Source organism: Drosophila melanogaster, chromosome X (genome assembly GCF_000001215.4).
Source record: "Drosophila melanogaster chromosome X".
In the NCBI taxonomy this organism is placed as follows: Eukaryota; Metazoa; Arthropoda; class Insecta; order Diptera; family Drosophilidae; genus Drosophila; species Drosophila melanogaster.
Genome location: NC_004354.4, coordinates 18305047 through 18322384, shown reverse-complemented (window position 1 = coordinate 18322384; position 17338 = coordinate 18305047). Strand labels below are relative to the sequence as shown.

Sequence of the window (17338 nt, the reverse complement as noted above, 5' to 3'; positions counted from 1 at the left end):
GTTGCATCAGTTTTGGATGCCATTACATTTTAATTTGAAATTATTTATAAAACAGATTGATTTTATGATTTAATTTTTTGTTCTTTAAGATCCTTCCAAAGCATTCAATCGGTATTTATGTGTATGTGTTTTACGTTCCTATCTAAAGAGTGGATAGGATTTCTTAAATGTTGCTTCATTGACTTCCAATGGTAAGTATTTCAATTTGGTTTAATAAAGTTCCCTGGCTAAGGAATCTTTGCCATGGCAAGTTAAAGACAAATGTAAATCCATGTCCATGACGATTCGGCATGCCTTATGTAAGGCTGCCACATCGAGGGTGTATCGGTGGAAGGTGGGCGTCATTTGGTGGCTAGTGGGTAATGGCTGTGAGCTGCAGAAGCCTACCAGTCAAGGTTGCCCTCATGTCAAGCGTGAAATTCGAAAGCTGCATACGTTGGCCCCAATGGCGGAAGGGGCGGTGGAAGTCAGAAGGTATGCGGATGTAAAGCGGGCAACAAAGGTACCGCCACAACTGCTACTGCCCGATCAGCTACACAGCTTCCATTGTCATCGCATTGTTGCCATGGGGGTGACATGCAATAGATTATGCACAGGGGGCGGCATCCGCCTAATTACCCATAGTGTGCATACCAAAAAGGTATTTCGAAGCATTCGTGCTGCCGATAAGTTGGTTTACTGGTTGTTGGTCTTTGGTCCTTGGCTTTCTGTCCATAATTGTTTGTTTTTTTTTCTTCATATTTGCAAGGCCTATTGAATAACTGTTTTGGTAACCGTAGCTTATTCACGAGCCACGCACTTGATAGTCGAGTTACAAACCATGCTAGTAGCGCAGGCACACACCCTGTCACAGTCGCGTCCCGTGCGAGTTGGTACACTCTGGTGCTATTTGGTTTGAAGCGTACAGATAGATAGGGAAATCTGTACGATGTAAAACAATAAATATATCATTTGCATGGAGCATGACCCTTGGTATGCCCTAAGTAACTGCGGAATGCGCTAGAACTTAAGTTCAATTAGAACCACGTGATGCATGGGAACTTTAAAAACAATGGAATCTGAGCGTAGAGCGAACTTTTTGGGATGCAATGCACTTGCGTTTACATTAGTCAAATAAACCGCAGTTTCTCTGCTGCGACCACCGTTGCTTTCTTGAATAGCTCCTCCAGCTATCGATTCTGTACGATTTGGCTCAGTTTACTTTCATCATTCGACCTCGCCGGTTCTGTTGCGTCCGTTTATTCTCTGTTTCTTTTTTTTTAAATTAACCCCTTACCTGTGCGTTGCGTAGCTCAAAAGTGTATAGATATCCAAGGCAAGTTCGGGGATTTTTCGTGAATTTCTTGCGGCCCGTAATTAACGTGGGTTTACCTGGCCGCCCGCGGCAAAAGCATTAATAGCGTGACGCCCGTCATCACAGCTGTCCGCCGTCAAAAAGGTGAGTAAACAATGCGAATGGGAACCGCTTCGAAGATCGCAGACGGTCACTGTACACGGGTGTTAGACGAGCAGAGAGAGCCGCAAACATCGGAGCGAAAGAGAGAGGATCGCGCTTGTGGGGGCATTCTAGCTTAATTTAGCCAACCGAACGTGATTCGGATTGCAGCTTGATTGCTTTCTTTGCATGCGATATGTGCGAAAATTGCGGCGTTTCCCTATAATTGTTTATGTACATTAACGTGGGGAAACAAGGCTACTTTATGGCGAAAAATATAGTTTATTGATAAATATATTTAAATAGTGAGCGAATAAAATGAATCAGAGCTGAAAAGAAATTTATACCGGTTTCTAGATCATCAAAATGGAAAAGAACGTAAAATAGAAATTCTCAAGGGTTTTTAAAATTATAAAGACAAAGTAGAACGTTGTACTAAGTTATCCGTAAGATGTTAATAGTTTAAAACGGTTTGACAATGAAGAATAGTTTGAAAAATAAAGATTTTAAATGGTAAATGTTAATTTTTCTGTATCTTTTTTTTAATATGCCAAAATATTGTTAATACTTTGGAAAGCTAACTTTCCACACTTCAAATAATATTTTGAAAAGCCAAAGTTCTTAAGGCCAATGAAAGATGAACGCTATCCGGAATGCCCCTTAGTTCAGTGGCTTGTTGCCATGTCAATACGAGCGAAGATACCACAAATAAATCAAGCCAACAAAAGAATGCCGGAGAAAAGGAAAGGGACAGAGGCAGTTATGTGAAATGGCAGCATTTTGTGGCTAAATTCTTCAACACCTTTCAGCTGATTGAGTGGTGCCAGTTTTTGGGACGCGACTGTTAGTAAAGACGCTAAAAAGCAGGCCGCGGAAAATTTTCCATTTTTCGAAAGCTTTGGGATGAAAGCTTTCTATTCAAACGCTGCCTACTTTCAGGGTCAACTGACCCGTTGAGGGAAAATCAAAGCTTGCATTTTTCCCTCTTCACTGTGCTCGACCTCGCTGAGGTGCAAAAGAGCTGTGCTTGCCAACTGCATCGTACCGATGTGGTTATACGGGATCCAGATTTGGGGAAGTGCAGCCAAATCTAATTATGACTTCAAAATCGCGCACTACGACAATAACCAACTGTCCCTGGTATTTAAGTAATTCCACACTCCATAAGGACCTCAATCCTTACACAGTTGAGGCACAAATGGGAAGACACACAAGTCGATGCAGCGGCAGATTACTGAGTTATAGCAGTCTTCTTGCAAGACGTCTTATAGCCGCTTGACCTCTGAGGCGACTTAAACGGCAAGGCTATGCAAAGACAATTGTACAACAGTAAAAACTTTTCACTTATGTTTCTACTTCATTTATAGAATATTTAAGAATAATATTGATGTTAAGTTACAATATCATGTTGTACGAATTCTTCACTTAATAAATATAGTATATATGTACATAAAAAAAAAGTGCTCGACCTTGAACTAATGATATCCCTATTTGTTTATTTTTGCAGTTAATCACCGCACTGAAATAAAACACGTCGCGTGACAAAACTGAGGTGAGTTCTAAGTTAAGTTGGCAGTTAAACTTAAGGTCCAACGCGGCGTATACTTATTATGACGTATACTTAATATGGCGTGGTAAACAAGCTAACAGGAACCTGGCTCAGGGAACCCCAGTGCGTCACAGCTCGCACCTCGATGACTTGTGGAAGATGGCCAGTGCCAAAAATAGGCACTTCTCTCACCTGTCCGAGCCCCTTGTTTTCGTACCGCATTTGCCTTTGCCTTTGATGGGCGGTAAGACTCTGCCCAAGTGCTTCCCACAGCGCTCCATTCATAATATAATGCGCTGGGCAAATAAGTGAGTGTGTGCGCCCCTCTCTCGGTTGGTAACTTGGTCGGAAACTCGGTCGTTCAGCCGGTCTGTGCCCATGTCTCCAAAGATACGTGATCCGAGAGATAGTCGACACTGCGATCCGGCCTGAATGGGAGGTGACGCGGCAAGCCGGAGAGCTGGGGTGCTGGCACGGGAAAGAGAGCCGGGTCGGGGCAGCTTCTAAACACAAACGCAAATACGGAGCAACGTCGCTCGGTGATTTACCCATCCAGCTATAGACATATGTATGATATCAAGCCGGCCAGAGTGTCTGTGGTCAGTTCGGCCCACTCCCAGATGACAGGTGACGGCCATCGAATTGGGGTATTTCCTCATGGCGATTCTAGATTCTACATTCACGTCACCGACCGTTTTATTCGGTCAAGGGTAGTCGATGGCAACTGGCATTTGGTGCCATTGAGGACTTAGTTTTAAACGCCCTGATTCACTTCGATCTTAACTAAGGTGCGGTCTTTCCACCACTGTATTTCCATACACCAATTATGTGGAAGTTGGCACAGTGGGAATTCTATTTGAATGGAGTAAATTCCATTCCAAGCGATAAAACATTAAGTATTTAAGTCGATGCGTACAGAACGAGAAAGATCAGTAACGGCTACTTCTAGAGTATAATAAAACCAATGCAAATCGAATGGTAATCTCCCAATAATCGAATGATTAACCTTGGCATATCGCACACATCAACCACATTGAGTGTGCCAAATTAGAACAGTATAAGGAAGATTGCAGAAATAATCCTTTCTTGACTCTCAGATGATGCAAATTTAAATTGAAATTTAAGCTATTATTTATATATGATTTCCCGGTAGTTTATGTACTTTATATATAATATAAAATAATCAGTTATAATGCCATACAATCTGAAATTGTCTTCTGTGTGGCAAATTAGATCTAGAAACTGATTGATATATTGTTCATATCCGAGTTGCATTAAACACTGTATCTGTTTAATGTTAACAAATGTAACTTTATGAAAAATGTAACTTTGAAGGAAACACTATCTTCTGTCGCGTGTGCATTTGGCTAACGAGAACTTACACAATGAACTTACACGTGCATCTTGGTGGTATATTTGCTAAATTTAAATATTATATGCCTGGCTGAGGCGATAAGTCTGAGCGATATTTCCGTCGCTGTAAGTGTGGGATGTTTGCAGCTTTTTACTACGCTGAGTACTAAGTACTGTCGTACGTCACTCTGGAAGAGCTCATCAATGGAATGGTCATTTCTAAAAAGGGAATGGCAAACAGGAACGAGCGATAGATAGCGGATCTCCCTCAAACCGGATGACGTTGCAAGTTTAGCGAGTTCAGGCCGAGATTAGTGCGTGGCCAAAGTTAGCACCTCCTCGAGTGCGATAATTAACAGTCAACAATGCCTGGATGGGCGCAAAAAAAAAAAAAAATAAATTATAATAATAATAAAGAGGAGGAAATCAATACATATCGAATCAAAAGGAGAAGGCACCCATCTAGCGCTGAACAAATGCAATTCTGGACTGACAGCGGGCAAACTGCATTGGAAAACCCTTGGACATGGCCTCCAGCTCGAATTCCGGAAAAGTTGGCAATTATGGATCTGCCCAGAGCAATTGGGTAAAAACAAAGCTCGAAAAATTTGCCCAACTGATGAAATACTACGCAGAAAACTCGACAAGGGAATACGACTCCCATGAGCTTTGTGTCCCATGAGTGGGTTGAACTACGTGCGTCTTTATGAGTAATTGCTATGTCAAAGTGTGAGTGCCATGTTGGGCTAGGTTATGTGCTTGCTCGATGCACTGTGCACTACTGTGCACTGGCCATAGAAGAGACAGACACTCTGTCTGCCGGTTGCCGGTGTCTCTTATACCCAGTGCTCGATCAATTGGCCAAGTCCAGCGACCAGCGGCCAGCGGCCAGCGGCCAAGTGGCTATTGCCAGTCAGTTGCATGCAAAACGCGCACGTGCCAAGCGATCGATCGGAAATGCCTACGGAACGACGCGTCATTTGCCAGGCAAGTGGCACCCGCATCATAAATCGCCACTTAGTTAAAGTAAATACAGTAAATCGAGTAACTGAAGAATCCGAAGTGACGCCGCCGCCACAGCAGCTAAGAGACACGAGATATTCGCAAATTAATCAAAGTAAACGCGATTCCACTTTGGCTAATTCAGCCTGATGGGCATTGAGACCAATGTTGAATTTACATATAGCCATTACAATTTCCGGAAAGCTCAGTATTCAGGCATCAGGCTTATCAAATTTCGTACAAGAACAGTGAAATTCCCCATAAAAAATGTGTTTGTTGTCAAAATGTTGCCTCGAGCTTTTTGCTTTGGGTGTTACTCTGTTAGCTTGAACACTGAGTTTGGAATATGTATACCAAACAAATTCCAAGAATCTATCAAACATGTATTAATCAGCTAACAAACAGAGCAATTGGCATGTGTCGTTAAACAGTGACTAAAAGCCACTCATAGACAGAGCTAAACTAAAATGTTTGCAGTCGTCGTCCTCCAGGCAGGCAATTTAAATAAGGATTCAATGTTGCGATTGTAAGGTCAGCCTAATGCCAGTTGGCAACCAAGATGCCCGATTACTTGGTGTAGGGTGCAAGAATGCAATGCGACATCCGTTTTGGGCCATGAAGCGTGTGTGCATAAATTACAACGGTTGGCAACTCATTTGCCGCAAGACAGGAAGAAAACAAAACGTCATGTGCAGCGCTGCAACAGCGGCATGAACTACTGACCAGGGAGTAGCTAATCCCCGGCTGAGTCAGGAAGCCCATCCAAGCCAAGCCAAGCCAACCCACCCACTCACCCACTCACCCCCACCTCCGATAATTGAGAAAACCCAAATTCGAACTCCCTTTGCGGGCCGTTGTTTTTTTGATTCATTATCGTCATCGACCATCGGCCGCTGATGCTGCCGTTGCTGCTGCTGTGGTTGCTGCTATTGCTGCTCTTGCTGCTTGCTGTTGTTGTTGTTCACTTGTCGCTACAACGAGCACAACAAGTGTGAGTACCCGCCGCCCGCGCGCGTGTATGTGTGTGTGTGCGTAAAAAAAGTAAGCTCGGCCACGCGCTGCGCCGCTCGTGCGGCTTCGGCTACTGATATCGCCGGATGGCGGTCCGGTTTGTATTTAAATCGCCGGCGTGTGCCCCAACTCCTCATTAACCGTAAGATCTCGCAGAGCCCGCACGCCAGCCCCAGCTCTCCAGCTATCCAGCTATCCAGCTCTTTAGCGCGCTTTCAATCTGAATCTTGGCCAAATATCGAAAACCAATAAGACATACTCTCCGAACCGTGTGTGCCTAACATCACAAATCAAATCAAAATATGACCGCCAACAGCAGTGCCAGTGAATCCTTCGAGCTCCAATTCTTGGAGCGACTACAGCAGCAGCAGCAGCAGCAGGAGCAGGAGCAGAGTGCTCCGGCGGCGACAAAAGCGTCCTGCCAGCAGCAATCCAACATCATCGGTCGCATTTGTAAGTGTGCATTAAGATCTAGCGCCTCTGAATCATGTCGCTCTATCTGTATCTTTGTATCTATAACTGTGTCATCGCTGGGCAAACAGGAAAGTGCTCATCAAATGATAGGGATCTTGGGCATTGAAGTTTTCAATCATCATTATCTTATTGGCCAAGCCTGGGCATCCATCAGGATTAGGGAGATCTTTTGAACATCTTTGTATGAATCCTATTTACTGACCTTCCATCTTCTTGCATTGCAGCTACCTCCAAGTGCTGGCTCCTGGGCATCCTGCTGCTACTCACAGTCGCCACTAGTTGGCCAACGGGGACAATTGCCGCACCGCGTCGCGCTCGAGGATTGAGCCTGATTCTGCCGCACCGCAATCACGCACGACTACACCATCACCACCAGCACACCAGGTCAATAAGCACCAAGATCGTGCCCCTGTTAACCAATCAGACTGAAGGCAGGGAGCAGTGCACGGACCTTAAAATGACTCCCAATATCGAACACCTGCAAGTGGCGCTCGAGGTGGCCAAGAATACGCGGGAGGCGGTCCTCTGTCTGACCAAAGAATGGGTAAGTTAGCTAGAACGATGGACTTGCGGCAGCAGAGGCACTAAGTTTCCCATTTCCCATTTTTTTTCATTGCGAAACAGCTGAGGAATCAAAACCACACCCTGCCCCAAGATCTTCACTCCTACTCTCTGCATTCCCTGGCATTGAAGCATCCGCTCCAGTCGGAGGTCAAGGAAGTTAAGTTCCAGAACCAGCTGGGTGACTTTGTGTACAGTGGCAAGGTGACAACGCTGCAGGAGGAGATGCCGGCCATTATCGAGTCCCTGCTGGTCCTGGAGCATCTATACGAGATCATTGTGTTCGATCACCAGTCCTGGAACTGCTACTTCAATAACTTCGTGCATTTCTTCCATCACAACATGCACGAGGCTCTCAAGGTCGCCGGTCTCAACGATGCCTGCAATCCGAGGAACGCCGAGTACAATGCCGATCACATATGGCCGATGTTTGGCGCCGCCGTGGAGACCATCAAGGTGCTGACCATCATCGAGCACAAGTACGAGCAGCTGATCAAGCTGTATCAGTAATCCGCTGGACAGAGTTGGACGCTCCAGAGGAGCAGTAAAAGCCATACCAAAAATAATCGCCTCCGATGACCCACTGCAATCTCAAGCTAATAGGCTATGCCCACGAGTATCCAGATCCGTATTCGTCTACTAGACACCCTCATCTGCCTTAGACCCTATTATTTATTATAACTTATTAAATCCCCATTGCCCTCATACGTATTTATATCGCCTTTGCATCCTATTTATATACATACGCGTACCACCATACTCACTGAACACATTCACCGCATCGCAGGCTCGATAACTTATGAAAACTATTACTTAAGTGTATTTTTTTTATATATATTTACAATATTACAATGACTATTAATAAATTATACCGATAGGCGCATACGTGAAGTGCTTTTCTTTTCTGGTTGACCAATTTCATCATTCAGATGAAATTAAGTTACAACGAATTGGGGGCTTAGTCAACGGTGGGAATTCTGCCAACCTTTCGAAGGTCTACAACATCGATTAAAGCATGGGTGGTCATAAGATGTTTCCATGAATTGAAACAAGTGGAAATGGAACAAATCAAAGGTAGAGTTCAAAGTATAATTCTCAATTGCATAGCTAGCTAAGTAAATCGCTTAATACTTAGGGTTTTTTGATTTTTCACTGTTTTTTTTTTGGGGACTCGCGGGTTTATGACCTCCAATGCTTGAAGTTGGCAACCCAATTACCACTCCCCCAAATCGGAAATACTGGGGAAGTATGCGCGAGATTCCGTTTTTGGCCCGACTCGTCACCTGCCCTGACCCACCCCATTGTCGTTTATAGCTCGTGCCCGGGGCACGTTCCGATAGATAGATAGATACATAGATAGATGTATGTACATACATATATATCGGTTCGAGGTTTTCCACAGCGCGGCTGTTAAGAAAACCCCAAGTACCGTACAGCCGTCTGGCTGTGACTCATGGACCATTAGGCAAAATGTCGGGCAATCGTCGTGTGATCTCTGCATGTGACAAAGCAGTTTGTACACGGTAAAAAAGTGTGATATCTCCCCAGTGGCGGCTTATCGGAAATGTTTTATGATCATTCCTATCTGTAGTTTCTGCATGGTAGTTCTGCTTCCTGCATAAAAGAATCGAAAAGCTTGATAGGGCTACAAAAAAGGTCTGCAGAGGGAAAGTAGAGGGCTACTTTCTTAAAAAGGGTTCTATCAAAACTAACAGCCAAGGAGACCATTATTTATTTTTTTTTTAAAGCATGCCTACGTACATATATCGTTTGGGGTATTGTGTTGCCTTCGTTGGGGCACCAAAGGACCAATTTTACCGTTGCCACTTGACTGGCTTCCCCATTCTTTGGGGGTAATCGGATCGGATGGTCAGGAGCGATCAAAGATGGTGGTGCGTGGGATGGGGACTCGGGGATTCGGATTCAGCTAGGGATTGGGCTGGGACTGCAGAGCCGTTCGCGTGGCAATGGCGTCAGTCGCCTCGAAAACCGATAGCTGTAAAAGCTGCCGCCGCAGCGAATTGAATCAGCGGCAGAGGCCGCCGCCGCAGCAGCAGCAGCAGCAGCAACAGGCGCAGCAGCATTTTCTCTGCTGCAGCGAGCTGAGGTTATGAATGAAAATCCAAGTCCACACAATGTTCCGCTCGACAACCTGTTCTTCATCTTCCTCTTCTCGTCGCTGGCCGCACACTGTACCTCTCTGTCTCTCGCCCTCTCCCTCTCTCACTCGTTCTCTGTGGAGAGCGGGAACCTGTTGCGCTCTGCTCTTTCACTCGAATCGGCGCTCTCCGCGCCTCACGTTTGGAGCTTCTTGGCCGCTCGCCGATTGGCCAGAGCGCTTCGGAACCGCTCGTCTTCGGAGTGACGCTTAGGGGGCAGCGGACCAATCAGCGACGGGCCACTGACACACATTCACAGTTTCACCGATGGGCCTACGTGCAACGGCCCACGCACACAAGTGCGTAGAATGGCATCTCCGCGCCACGCCCCACCGGCTCCCCCTCAACCCATCGGCCAGTGGGTCAAAACGAGCTCCAGCAAATCAATTAACAAACAGAGTACATTTTCCTGTGAGGATATTATGGGCGTAAAAGGATTAGATGACATGTGTCGAATGTACAACTGCAGAGGAGCTTATTGGACCAACGACTGACTCTTGATGAAGTGTAAAAAACGAAAGTAATGGTAATGAAATTGTTGCAAATTTAATTTAATACATTTCATTTGTACATATTCGGAATACTAGTAAAATAGCTAGATATATATATTTAACGAAAGTGTAAGATACTTTTAGTAAATTAACTGAACATTAAAAAGATGGTATTGCACAAATAATATATTACCTATTGCCTATAAAATTGGAAATCGGGCGCATTAAAGCCGGCTAAATATAAGAAAAATGTTTGTATAATTCAAAGAGAATGACAAAAGTATGTCAACTTGTTCTCACAGTTCCTAGCTGGCCAGTACATATATGTAAGATATATTTATATGTACGTGGATTGAAAAATGTAAGCTTAAAGGTCTAACAAATTTGCAATTTCTATACTGACCAACTAACCATTAATTAAGGCATAACGATGTACCACTCTTCGAGGCGATAATCAACATCAAAGAGTTAAAGCCGACTGAATGCTGAATACTCAATAAATCCCAAAAGGTACCAGATGAAATCCATGGCGAATCCGAATTGCAACGGCAATTGAGGATCGGATAAGCGGCGGAAAATAGACAGGCAAGCAAACAAACAAACAAGATACAAACAGACAAGCAAATCGACTAACTAACCGTTTAAGTTACCGTTTCGGATGTGAGAATTGCACTTCGGGATCTTGATAAAGCGAGCGATTTTACGCATAATCAAAAACATCAAAACAACAGAGGAACTGAACTGAGAAATGGGAAACTCACACCTCCCCCACCCATTGCACACCCACACCCACAGTTACACACCCACGAAAACAGGAAAACAGGAGGTTCGGACGTAGGTAGGCATGCCTGGGATGGGATCAGGTCCTGCGAAAGGACAGGAGCTAAGCAGCGTGTAATGACGGATGGTTCTCCTTATGGCACATCTACAGATACTTGTATCTGCATCTGTATGTATCTCTATCTGTATTTGTATCTCTCGGTTAACCTTCCGTCTCGAGGTCGAGGTGTTCGCTGTGGCAATTAAAGCGTATCCTTAGCATTCGCTACGCCGCTAAAAAATTACACCATGACAGGACACAATGCGTTCTGGACGGGCGAGGACCTCACAGGACAGCTCAATTTTGTAGCAAAATATTTTTGTTGTCCAGAACGAATCGCAAGTAAAACAGAAAGTCGAAGCTGGACGACTGGGTGTGGGGTTGCCTCCCCGCCGGGAATGCTGTGTGTGTGTGTACCGACAGCAGCAGCAGGAGCTCATCAACGCAATAATCGTGTCCATCTCGGGCGTACGAGTATCCCGATACCGATACCGATCCCGATCCATCCTGACAGCATCTAGGAGATGAAGCTGTTGCTCCGGGTGCGAATTGCCCTTTTTGTGCCTTGCCGCCCGTTTCCCAAAGGAGAGGTCGCACAAAAGGTGTGCGCTGCCACCTTGATATATGTGATATATGCGAGCGAGTCCCTCTCTGTGGGTTGTGGGTCCTGCGAGATTCGAGTCCTGTGCGTCCGTCCTGCCTTGCGGCGAAATAAAGGCGAGTGGCCCCGCTGCGCAACACAACTGCTTCCTGCAGCAGTTGCTGCACGCTGCACTTACGGTTAGACGCAAGGACACACCGTCCGCTGTCCGTTTCGGCCCGCTATCTGACCATCTACAGCTGTTTTCGGCTGCCCAAAACAATGCGGCCATAATGCAGCAAAACTCTCAATTTAATTAGACCGTCAATTGTGCAAGCCCTCGAAAGTAGGGAGAAATATGGGCATATTTGACATAGGGATGTCCTAGGTAGATGGGCGTCCGGGGGTTCGCCAGTTGGGAGTACCTGGCCCACTGGCCAGAGATTTCACACTCTTCTTCTAGTTACCCACCCAAAGCGGAATTGCGACAATATCAAGCCGAACTCATCGAGATGGTCAAATATCAGCGCTGCGATTATCAAAATAAATAATTTGAGGTGAGTTATAAATGTATCAAAAAATGATGAAACAACTTAATGTTTTACGATTTTTATGTAAATCTTTATTAATTAATTACCCATACGAACAGATTTAGGCATATATATGTATATTATTAACTTCATTTAAACAACTTGAATCATGTCAAATGAATTTGAATGGTATATACATATATAATAGATTGTGAGTGCCAAAATCACTACTTCAGTTATATTGATTGTGGTTCGAACACGTATAAATAATATTACTATAAAAATGTATATATTATGTATTATTATATATATTACTACTGGTATTGAGAAGAATTGTAACTGCACAATTGGTTGATTCCTTAGTGCTTTATCCTATTTTACGCTTTATTCCTTATAATTACTAAATTAATTTTAATATACAAAATATATAGCAATTTACTAGTTGTTAGAAAAAGTTGAAGAAAATGTAATATTGGTTAACGTTCCTCGTGGATAGTTCTCGAATGGATAGTTTACCTGGATTAGCGAGCTGAATAGCGGTGTTATGTTGGTCATTTCCGTTGATCACTTTCTAGACCGATTTGAATGTCAGGACTTTTTGGGAGGGGTGAGCAGGCCGCTCAAGGTCACCCAGAGAGTTTGAGAGAGGGAGAGAGAGAGAGGACCTAGCTGACCGGGCTTAGAAGAGTGAGACAGAGCCAGGTAGGCCTGGTCTTTTGGGGCACCAGGTAGGCTGCCTCTCTTCTTTTCCCGCTCTTTGAGTGAGTGACGCGGATTGGGCAAGTGGGAAAATTCCAGTTGCAATGGCGACCGGCCCAAGATCGCCCTGGTCCGCAGGAGCGAGCGGGATGGCGCGCGAGGACAGCCGGTTGGCAGGCTCAAAGACGGCACCAATACACACTTCGGCCAGGTAGGCGCATACGCACACACGTGCAGGTGACCTGGGAATAGGATACCCCGAATACGATCGGTGAGAGCGGGCGCGGGAGCGGGACAGCCTGCGGTTCTTCGGATCTGAATCTGATCGGTCCGAATCGGCGGTCTTCTTCTGGCTCGGACCATGGCGTACCGCTCGTCGGCACTCGGCGGGCAGCGACGCCGGCAGAGGCCGCTCAGCTCGCCTCAGTTCCCATTTCAGTTTCGGTTTCGGCCTTTTGGCGCTGCTCATCGGTCGGTCGGTTGGTCGGTGGTCGGTCGGTATCGCTCTGGTATTCTGGTATCTGGTATCCGCAGCCTCTCAGCGAAGAAAGCTGGTCAAATCCAGCGCGACTTTGGGCTCAGTTCGGTTTCACACTCGAACGCGAGCAGAAGTGTCCGCGAATCAGTCTCCAAAGCATCGAAATCACCAAATCAGAACACAAACTGAAGCACGGATTTGAACTCGATCTGTGGTCAAGTGGTCTCACAAATATTATATATAAATACATTTTTTTGCGAGTGTTGTGCTGCAAGTGTGTCCATTGAAAACCGCCGGAAAATCAACGAACAACGAATCTCGAACGATCATCGAACATTTGGATTAACGTACAGACTTTTGGGAGCTCAGGCGCAGCACAAACCACGGGGATCCCGCGAGGATCCTGAACGATTCCATTTTTCATCTATAATGCGGTGTGTGTATTATTTTTAATTTGATCAAGACTTAAGAGCAGGCACAATTGGAGAGTGGAGAAGCGATCGAAAAGGATATTTTGGTCAATATCAATTCTCCACTCTTCAAGTGACTTATCAACAAGAAACGACCAACGATCTACTGTTAAGCAAAAAGGACATTCTGTGACAGCAACTGCAATTTTGGGAATTAGGATTAAATTATATAGTTTAATTAATTCGCTCTGCATTAAAATGCAAATCCATTCAGGATATTGTTACTTGTGCGAATCCTTTCCGTTCGTTTTTAGCAGCAAACGATCTTCAGTCTCGAATTTTAATCCTGTCAGATAAAGTAGCTAACTTGAATGGAGAATTTGAAATGTTCAAATTTTAGAATTAGCCCCAAATCCAAAATTCAACCTCAAAAGTTTCCATACACTTTCACACACTGGAAGTTAAAGCCAAGCCAAGCCAGAAGGCAGAGATTTGTCGCCTGGAGAAGATTAGATCCTCGAAACTTGGATCGATACGTCTTCGTTATTCGCTCAGGCTACTCTCGAGTTAATTGTCTAAATTAAAAAGTTTCCCCGCCCTCAATATACACACATATCGCTCTGGAAAAGACAAAAAAAAAAAAACAACGAAAAGCAAAAAAAACCGCAAAACAAACATAGAGAAAATGTTAAAAAAATCGAACCAAATTGTTGAGACTGTTGTCTGGTTGCAGTTGCATTCGCATTGAAGGAGGCTCGGCCGATCATCCGACCCGTAATCCCGATCACCTCAGAGCTCCAGCATCGAAGCACCCGACCACCCAATCCCACCCAGTAACCCATCCACTCCCAAGGGAGTCCAGTTAGTTAACCATCTAGTCAGGGAGGAACAGTGATAGCAGTTGATCGTTGGTCGTCGCGCGTTGTAGCAGAAAATTGAATTTACTTTTGCATTCTCGATACTCATAGTGTTTTTTCTCCACATCTCTTCCCTTCTGACCCCCCATCCCCACCCTTCACATATATCCTATATATATATATTGTAACCCCGTTCGCTGTATCTGCACACTGATTTCGATACGGACCGCGGACAGTAGTTGGTTGGCAGTGCGCTGCGACCACAGCTAAAAACAGCACCACGGCAGCCGGCAACGGAAACGGAAACATCAGCGGAAGCGGTAGCGGTAGCGGTAACGGATTCCGGCGCAGAAGAGAAAGTGGCTACCATGCGGCGATGGCTCGTCCGCTGCTCCTGCTCCTGCCCATCCTACTCGTCCTGCTCCTTGCCGCCCAGTTGCCCCACCTCGCCGAGGGGCGCAGCACCACCAGCAGCGGCGGTCTAACGGTTATCGATAGCGAGCGCCTGCGCATTCGCACCACCTCCAGTACGGCTTCAGCTCAGCATCCCAATCAGGGCACGATCCCTGCCAGCGCCGCTAGTCCGCGCAAGCGCCACAGAAAGCGGAACAGCAACTGGATCGACTATCGCAACTTCGACGAGAACACCACCGCCCTGGAGTGGGCCAATCCCTGCGGTGGCAACTATCATCCCTCGGCGGGTGATCGCTTCAATCGCCAGCGTCCCAGGCAGGTGAGTTCAAACGGCAGCGCTCTTTGGACCCGATCCATATGTAATCCGCTCCCCATTTTATCTGCTTCTCCACAGAGCTTCAATCAGCTGAAGCGCCACGCCTTTCGGGAGTACCGCAGCCTAAACAGTAGCCAGGACTCGGCCATAGATATCCGCAACATGACCATGTGGTCCCTCCACACGCACAACTACAAGTTCCTGCCCAAGCTCAAGCCCAATTCCACGGTAAGCAATCCTACAGTCATACTTTTTATCTATTAACTTAGTTGTCAAAACTAGTTACTAAATCCATCTCGTTATCAACTTTGTATCTATGTATCTTGAAAATAGCTCAATTATCTCGTTATCAACTTTGTATCTATGTATCTTGAAAATAGCTCACAATTGTCTCCATCTTTTTGATTTCTTCCACAGATTGCCCTAAAGCGCTGGTACCGCAACATGCAAACTTACGTGGCCAGCTTTGCGTATCTGAGGCGCCAGCAGATCCGCTGGGATCAGCGGTCCATCACCCGCGAGTCCAGCACCGCCCGCGAGCTGCGCGAGCTGCTCCTGAGCTCGCGGCGCATCCTCTGCGAGCTGGAGACAGCCGTCAACCAGACGCAGAGTCCGCGCCAGAAGCAGCGGCGCAGTGGTGCGGCGGTCACAGCAGTTGGCGGCACCACCATGCTGGGTCAGCAGCTGCCACAGATCTCGCGTCTCGAGATGAACAAGCGTTTGAAGCTGCGCTCCAAGACGAGTGGGCCCGGTATGGGTGGTGCTGCTTCCAGTGCATCCATGGCGGCGGGCGAGGCGGACTCGATCGATATGCGCTTTGTGAAGCACCACTACTACGACTTTTTGCGCACCATGTACCAGCTGCTGCGGCGGGATGGCAAGCGGGTAAGGAGTCGGCCACGGAAGCACCACAAGAAGCAGCAGAGGAGCCAGAAAAAGTTGCTACAGCAGCAGCAGCAGCTGGCGGATCAACTGGAGCAGCGTTGGCGCAGCTCCACCTTGAATGGCAAGGAGTTCAACGAGGTATCCAAGCCAGTGGCCGGTGGTGCTGCTGGAGTTGCAGATGTTGCAGGTGTTTCCGGTGGTGGAAGCAACCAATTTGCACGTGGCAGACGTGGAAAGCGCCAGTCGAAGCGCGTGCAGCGCACGTGAAATAGCATACACAACATTCCCATATCTTTCCATTTCCCCTTACCTCAGGACTCGCCCCTTTCCTCTGTTCTACAAACCCCTAGCCTCAAATCCTTAATTTAACCGTTAATTGATCGATAGTAGCTTAAGTAAATTATTTGATTGACAGCACATAGTCTCTGTTCTCGAATTCATTGCAAGTATTACCACATTCCGTATTTATTGACATTCGTCGAGAGTGAGAGAGAGGGAGAGAGAGAGAAATAGAGAGAGAGATATAGTTATATAGCATACGAAACCACAATCTGCAGTTGCCGTTCTAGTCACATAAGAGCAACCGCCAACCACCACCCACTGGAAAGTATTATTCGCCACGCCCGCTTTGTAGCCCATTCCGCACCCGCATCGAGTACTATGTGACCCCCAGTAGGCTAAGCTAACCCATGGCATTCATGATCATAATTCCATATCCATATCCTTTAGGCTAAACTTTGATCCTAAGGCACACACACACACATTTTTTTTTTTTCGTAGGCTAGCTTGTGTTTCGACATCTGTGATATAGTGCTTGACTAGTTCGTATTTAACCTAATTGTACATATATATTATATATAGATCGCATTGGGGTGGCATGTGGCCGCATCCATGCCTTCGTAGTCCTAAGCTCGCCCTTAGAAATCGATTTTCGTATTTATAGAACCGACCGACATATGACTAAGCCAGCAGCGGAATAAAGCGAACAATAAACTGAATTGAATTTGAAAATAAATCTGGATTGCATTTCATTTTTGGGAATAAATGGTATACATATATCCATTTGGATATACTTAAATTTATGATGGAAAAGAACTTCGTACTTCCCATTTTGAGGTTCAACGTTTTTATCTTATATTTCAAAATTGAAATACCCGAATATCGAATTCAATTCTATATATTTTTATATCTTTTACCATCAAAAACCTATCAACCAACCTATCTTATGTGGCCAACACTTTCGCGTACATTGAATCCCTATACCTGGGGGAGTCAATTACTCCAATTCCCTTGACCCACTTTCTGCGGATTCGC

The 17338-nt window shown here is 45.7% G+C and overlaps 2 protein-coding genes and 2 long non-coding RNA genes across 7 annotated transcripts, besides 1 other annotated feature; all 4 read left to right on the top strand.

Annotated features, from left to right (window-relative positions):
- Nucleotides 1-1191: 1191 nt before the first annotated feature.
- On the top strand, nt 1192-8261 carry CG6023 (uncharacterized protein). 2 transcript variants are annotated; one of them, NM_133057.3, is made up of 4 exons: nt 1192-1438; nt 2943-2987; nt 7049-7368; nt 7449-8261. In NM_133057.3, exons 3-4 carry the CDS (start codon nt 7282-7284, stop codon nt 7893-7895), a joined length of 534 nt encoding a protein of 177 aa, NP_573285.1. In that variant the 5' UTR covers nt 1192-1438; nt 2943-2987; nt 7049-7281; the 3' UTR covers nt 7896-8261. The 2 variants fall into 2 exon arrangements, with proteins under 2 accessions (NP_573285.1, NP_996503.2); NM_206780.2 differs by lacking the exons at nt 1192-1438; nt 2943-2987 and adding an exon at nt 6484-6803.
- Nucleotides 2438-2720: a mobile genetic element.
- A 2197-nt stretch (nt 8262-10458) lies between the features above and the next one.
- Nucleotides 10459-10990, top strand: lncRNA:CR45609 (long non-coding RNA:CR45609). The gene has a single exon (NR_123943.1). It is a non-coding gene; the product is annotated as a long non-coding RNA:CR45609 (long non-coding RNA).
- A 45-nt stretch (nt 10991-11035) lies between these two features.
- lncRNA:CR45608 (long non-coding RNA:CR45608) lies at nt 11036-11883 on the top strand. The gene has a single exon (NR_123942.1). It is a non-coding gene; the product is annotated as a long non-coding RNA:CR45608 (long non-coding RNA).
- A 1210-nt stretch (nt 11884-13093) lies between these two features.
- On the top strand, nt 13094-17031 carry upd1 (unpaired 1). Of its 3 annotated transcripts, none has more exons than NM_001298473.1 (4): nt 13094-13576; nt 14649-15142; nt 15218-15367; nt 15557-17031. In NM_001298473.1, the coding sequence occupies exons 2-4, from the start codon at nt 14786-14788 to the stop codon at nt 16289-16291; spliced, it is 1242 nt and encodes a 413-aa protein (NP_001285402.1). In that variant the 5' UTR covers nt 13094-13576; nt 14649-14785; the 3' UTR covers nt 16292-17031. The 3 variants fall into 3 exon arrangements, with proteins under 3 accessions (NP_001285402.1, NP_001097015.1, NP_525095.2); NM_001103545.3 differs by having other exon boundaries at nt 13256-13576; nt 14646-15142; NM_080356.4 differs by lacking the exon at nt 13094-13576 and having other exon boundaries at nt 14126-15142.
- Nucleotides 17032-17338: the final 307 nt, after the last annotated feature.

Bases quoted from the DNA above. Each gene is read 5' to 3' on its own strand.
- CG6023 (NM_206780.2), top strand. From the start codon at position 6,653: ATGACCGCCAACAGCAGTGCCAGTGAATCCTTCGAGCTCCAATTCTTG. The intron at 6,804-7,048 runs GTAAGTGTGCAT...CTTGCATTGCAG, and splicing joins CAACATCATCGGTCGCATTT to CTACCTCCAAGTGCTGGCTC. The intron at 7,369-7,448 runs GTAAGTTAGCTA...ATTGCGAAACAG, and splicing joins TCTGTCTGACCAAAGAATGG to CTGAGGAATCAAAACCACAC.
- upd1 (NM_001298473.1), top strand. From the start codon at position 14,786: ATGGCTCGTCCGCTGCTCCTGCTCCTGCCCATCCTACTCGTCCTGCTC. The intron at 15,143-15,217 runs GTGAGTTCAAAC...GCTTCTCCACAG, and splicing joins ATCGCCAGCGTCCCAGGCAG to AGCTTCAATCAGCTGAAGCG. The intron at 15,368-15,556 runs GTAAGCAATCCT...TTTCTTCCACAG, and splicing joins AGCTCAAGCCCAATTCCACG to ATTGCCCTAAAGCGCTGGTA.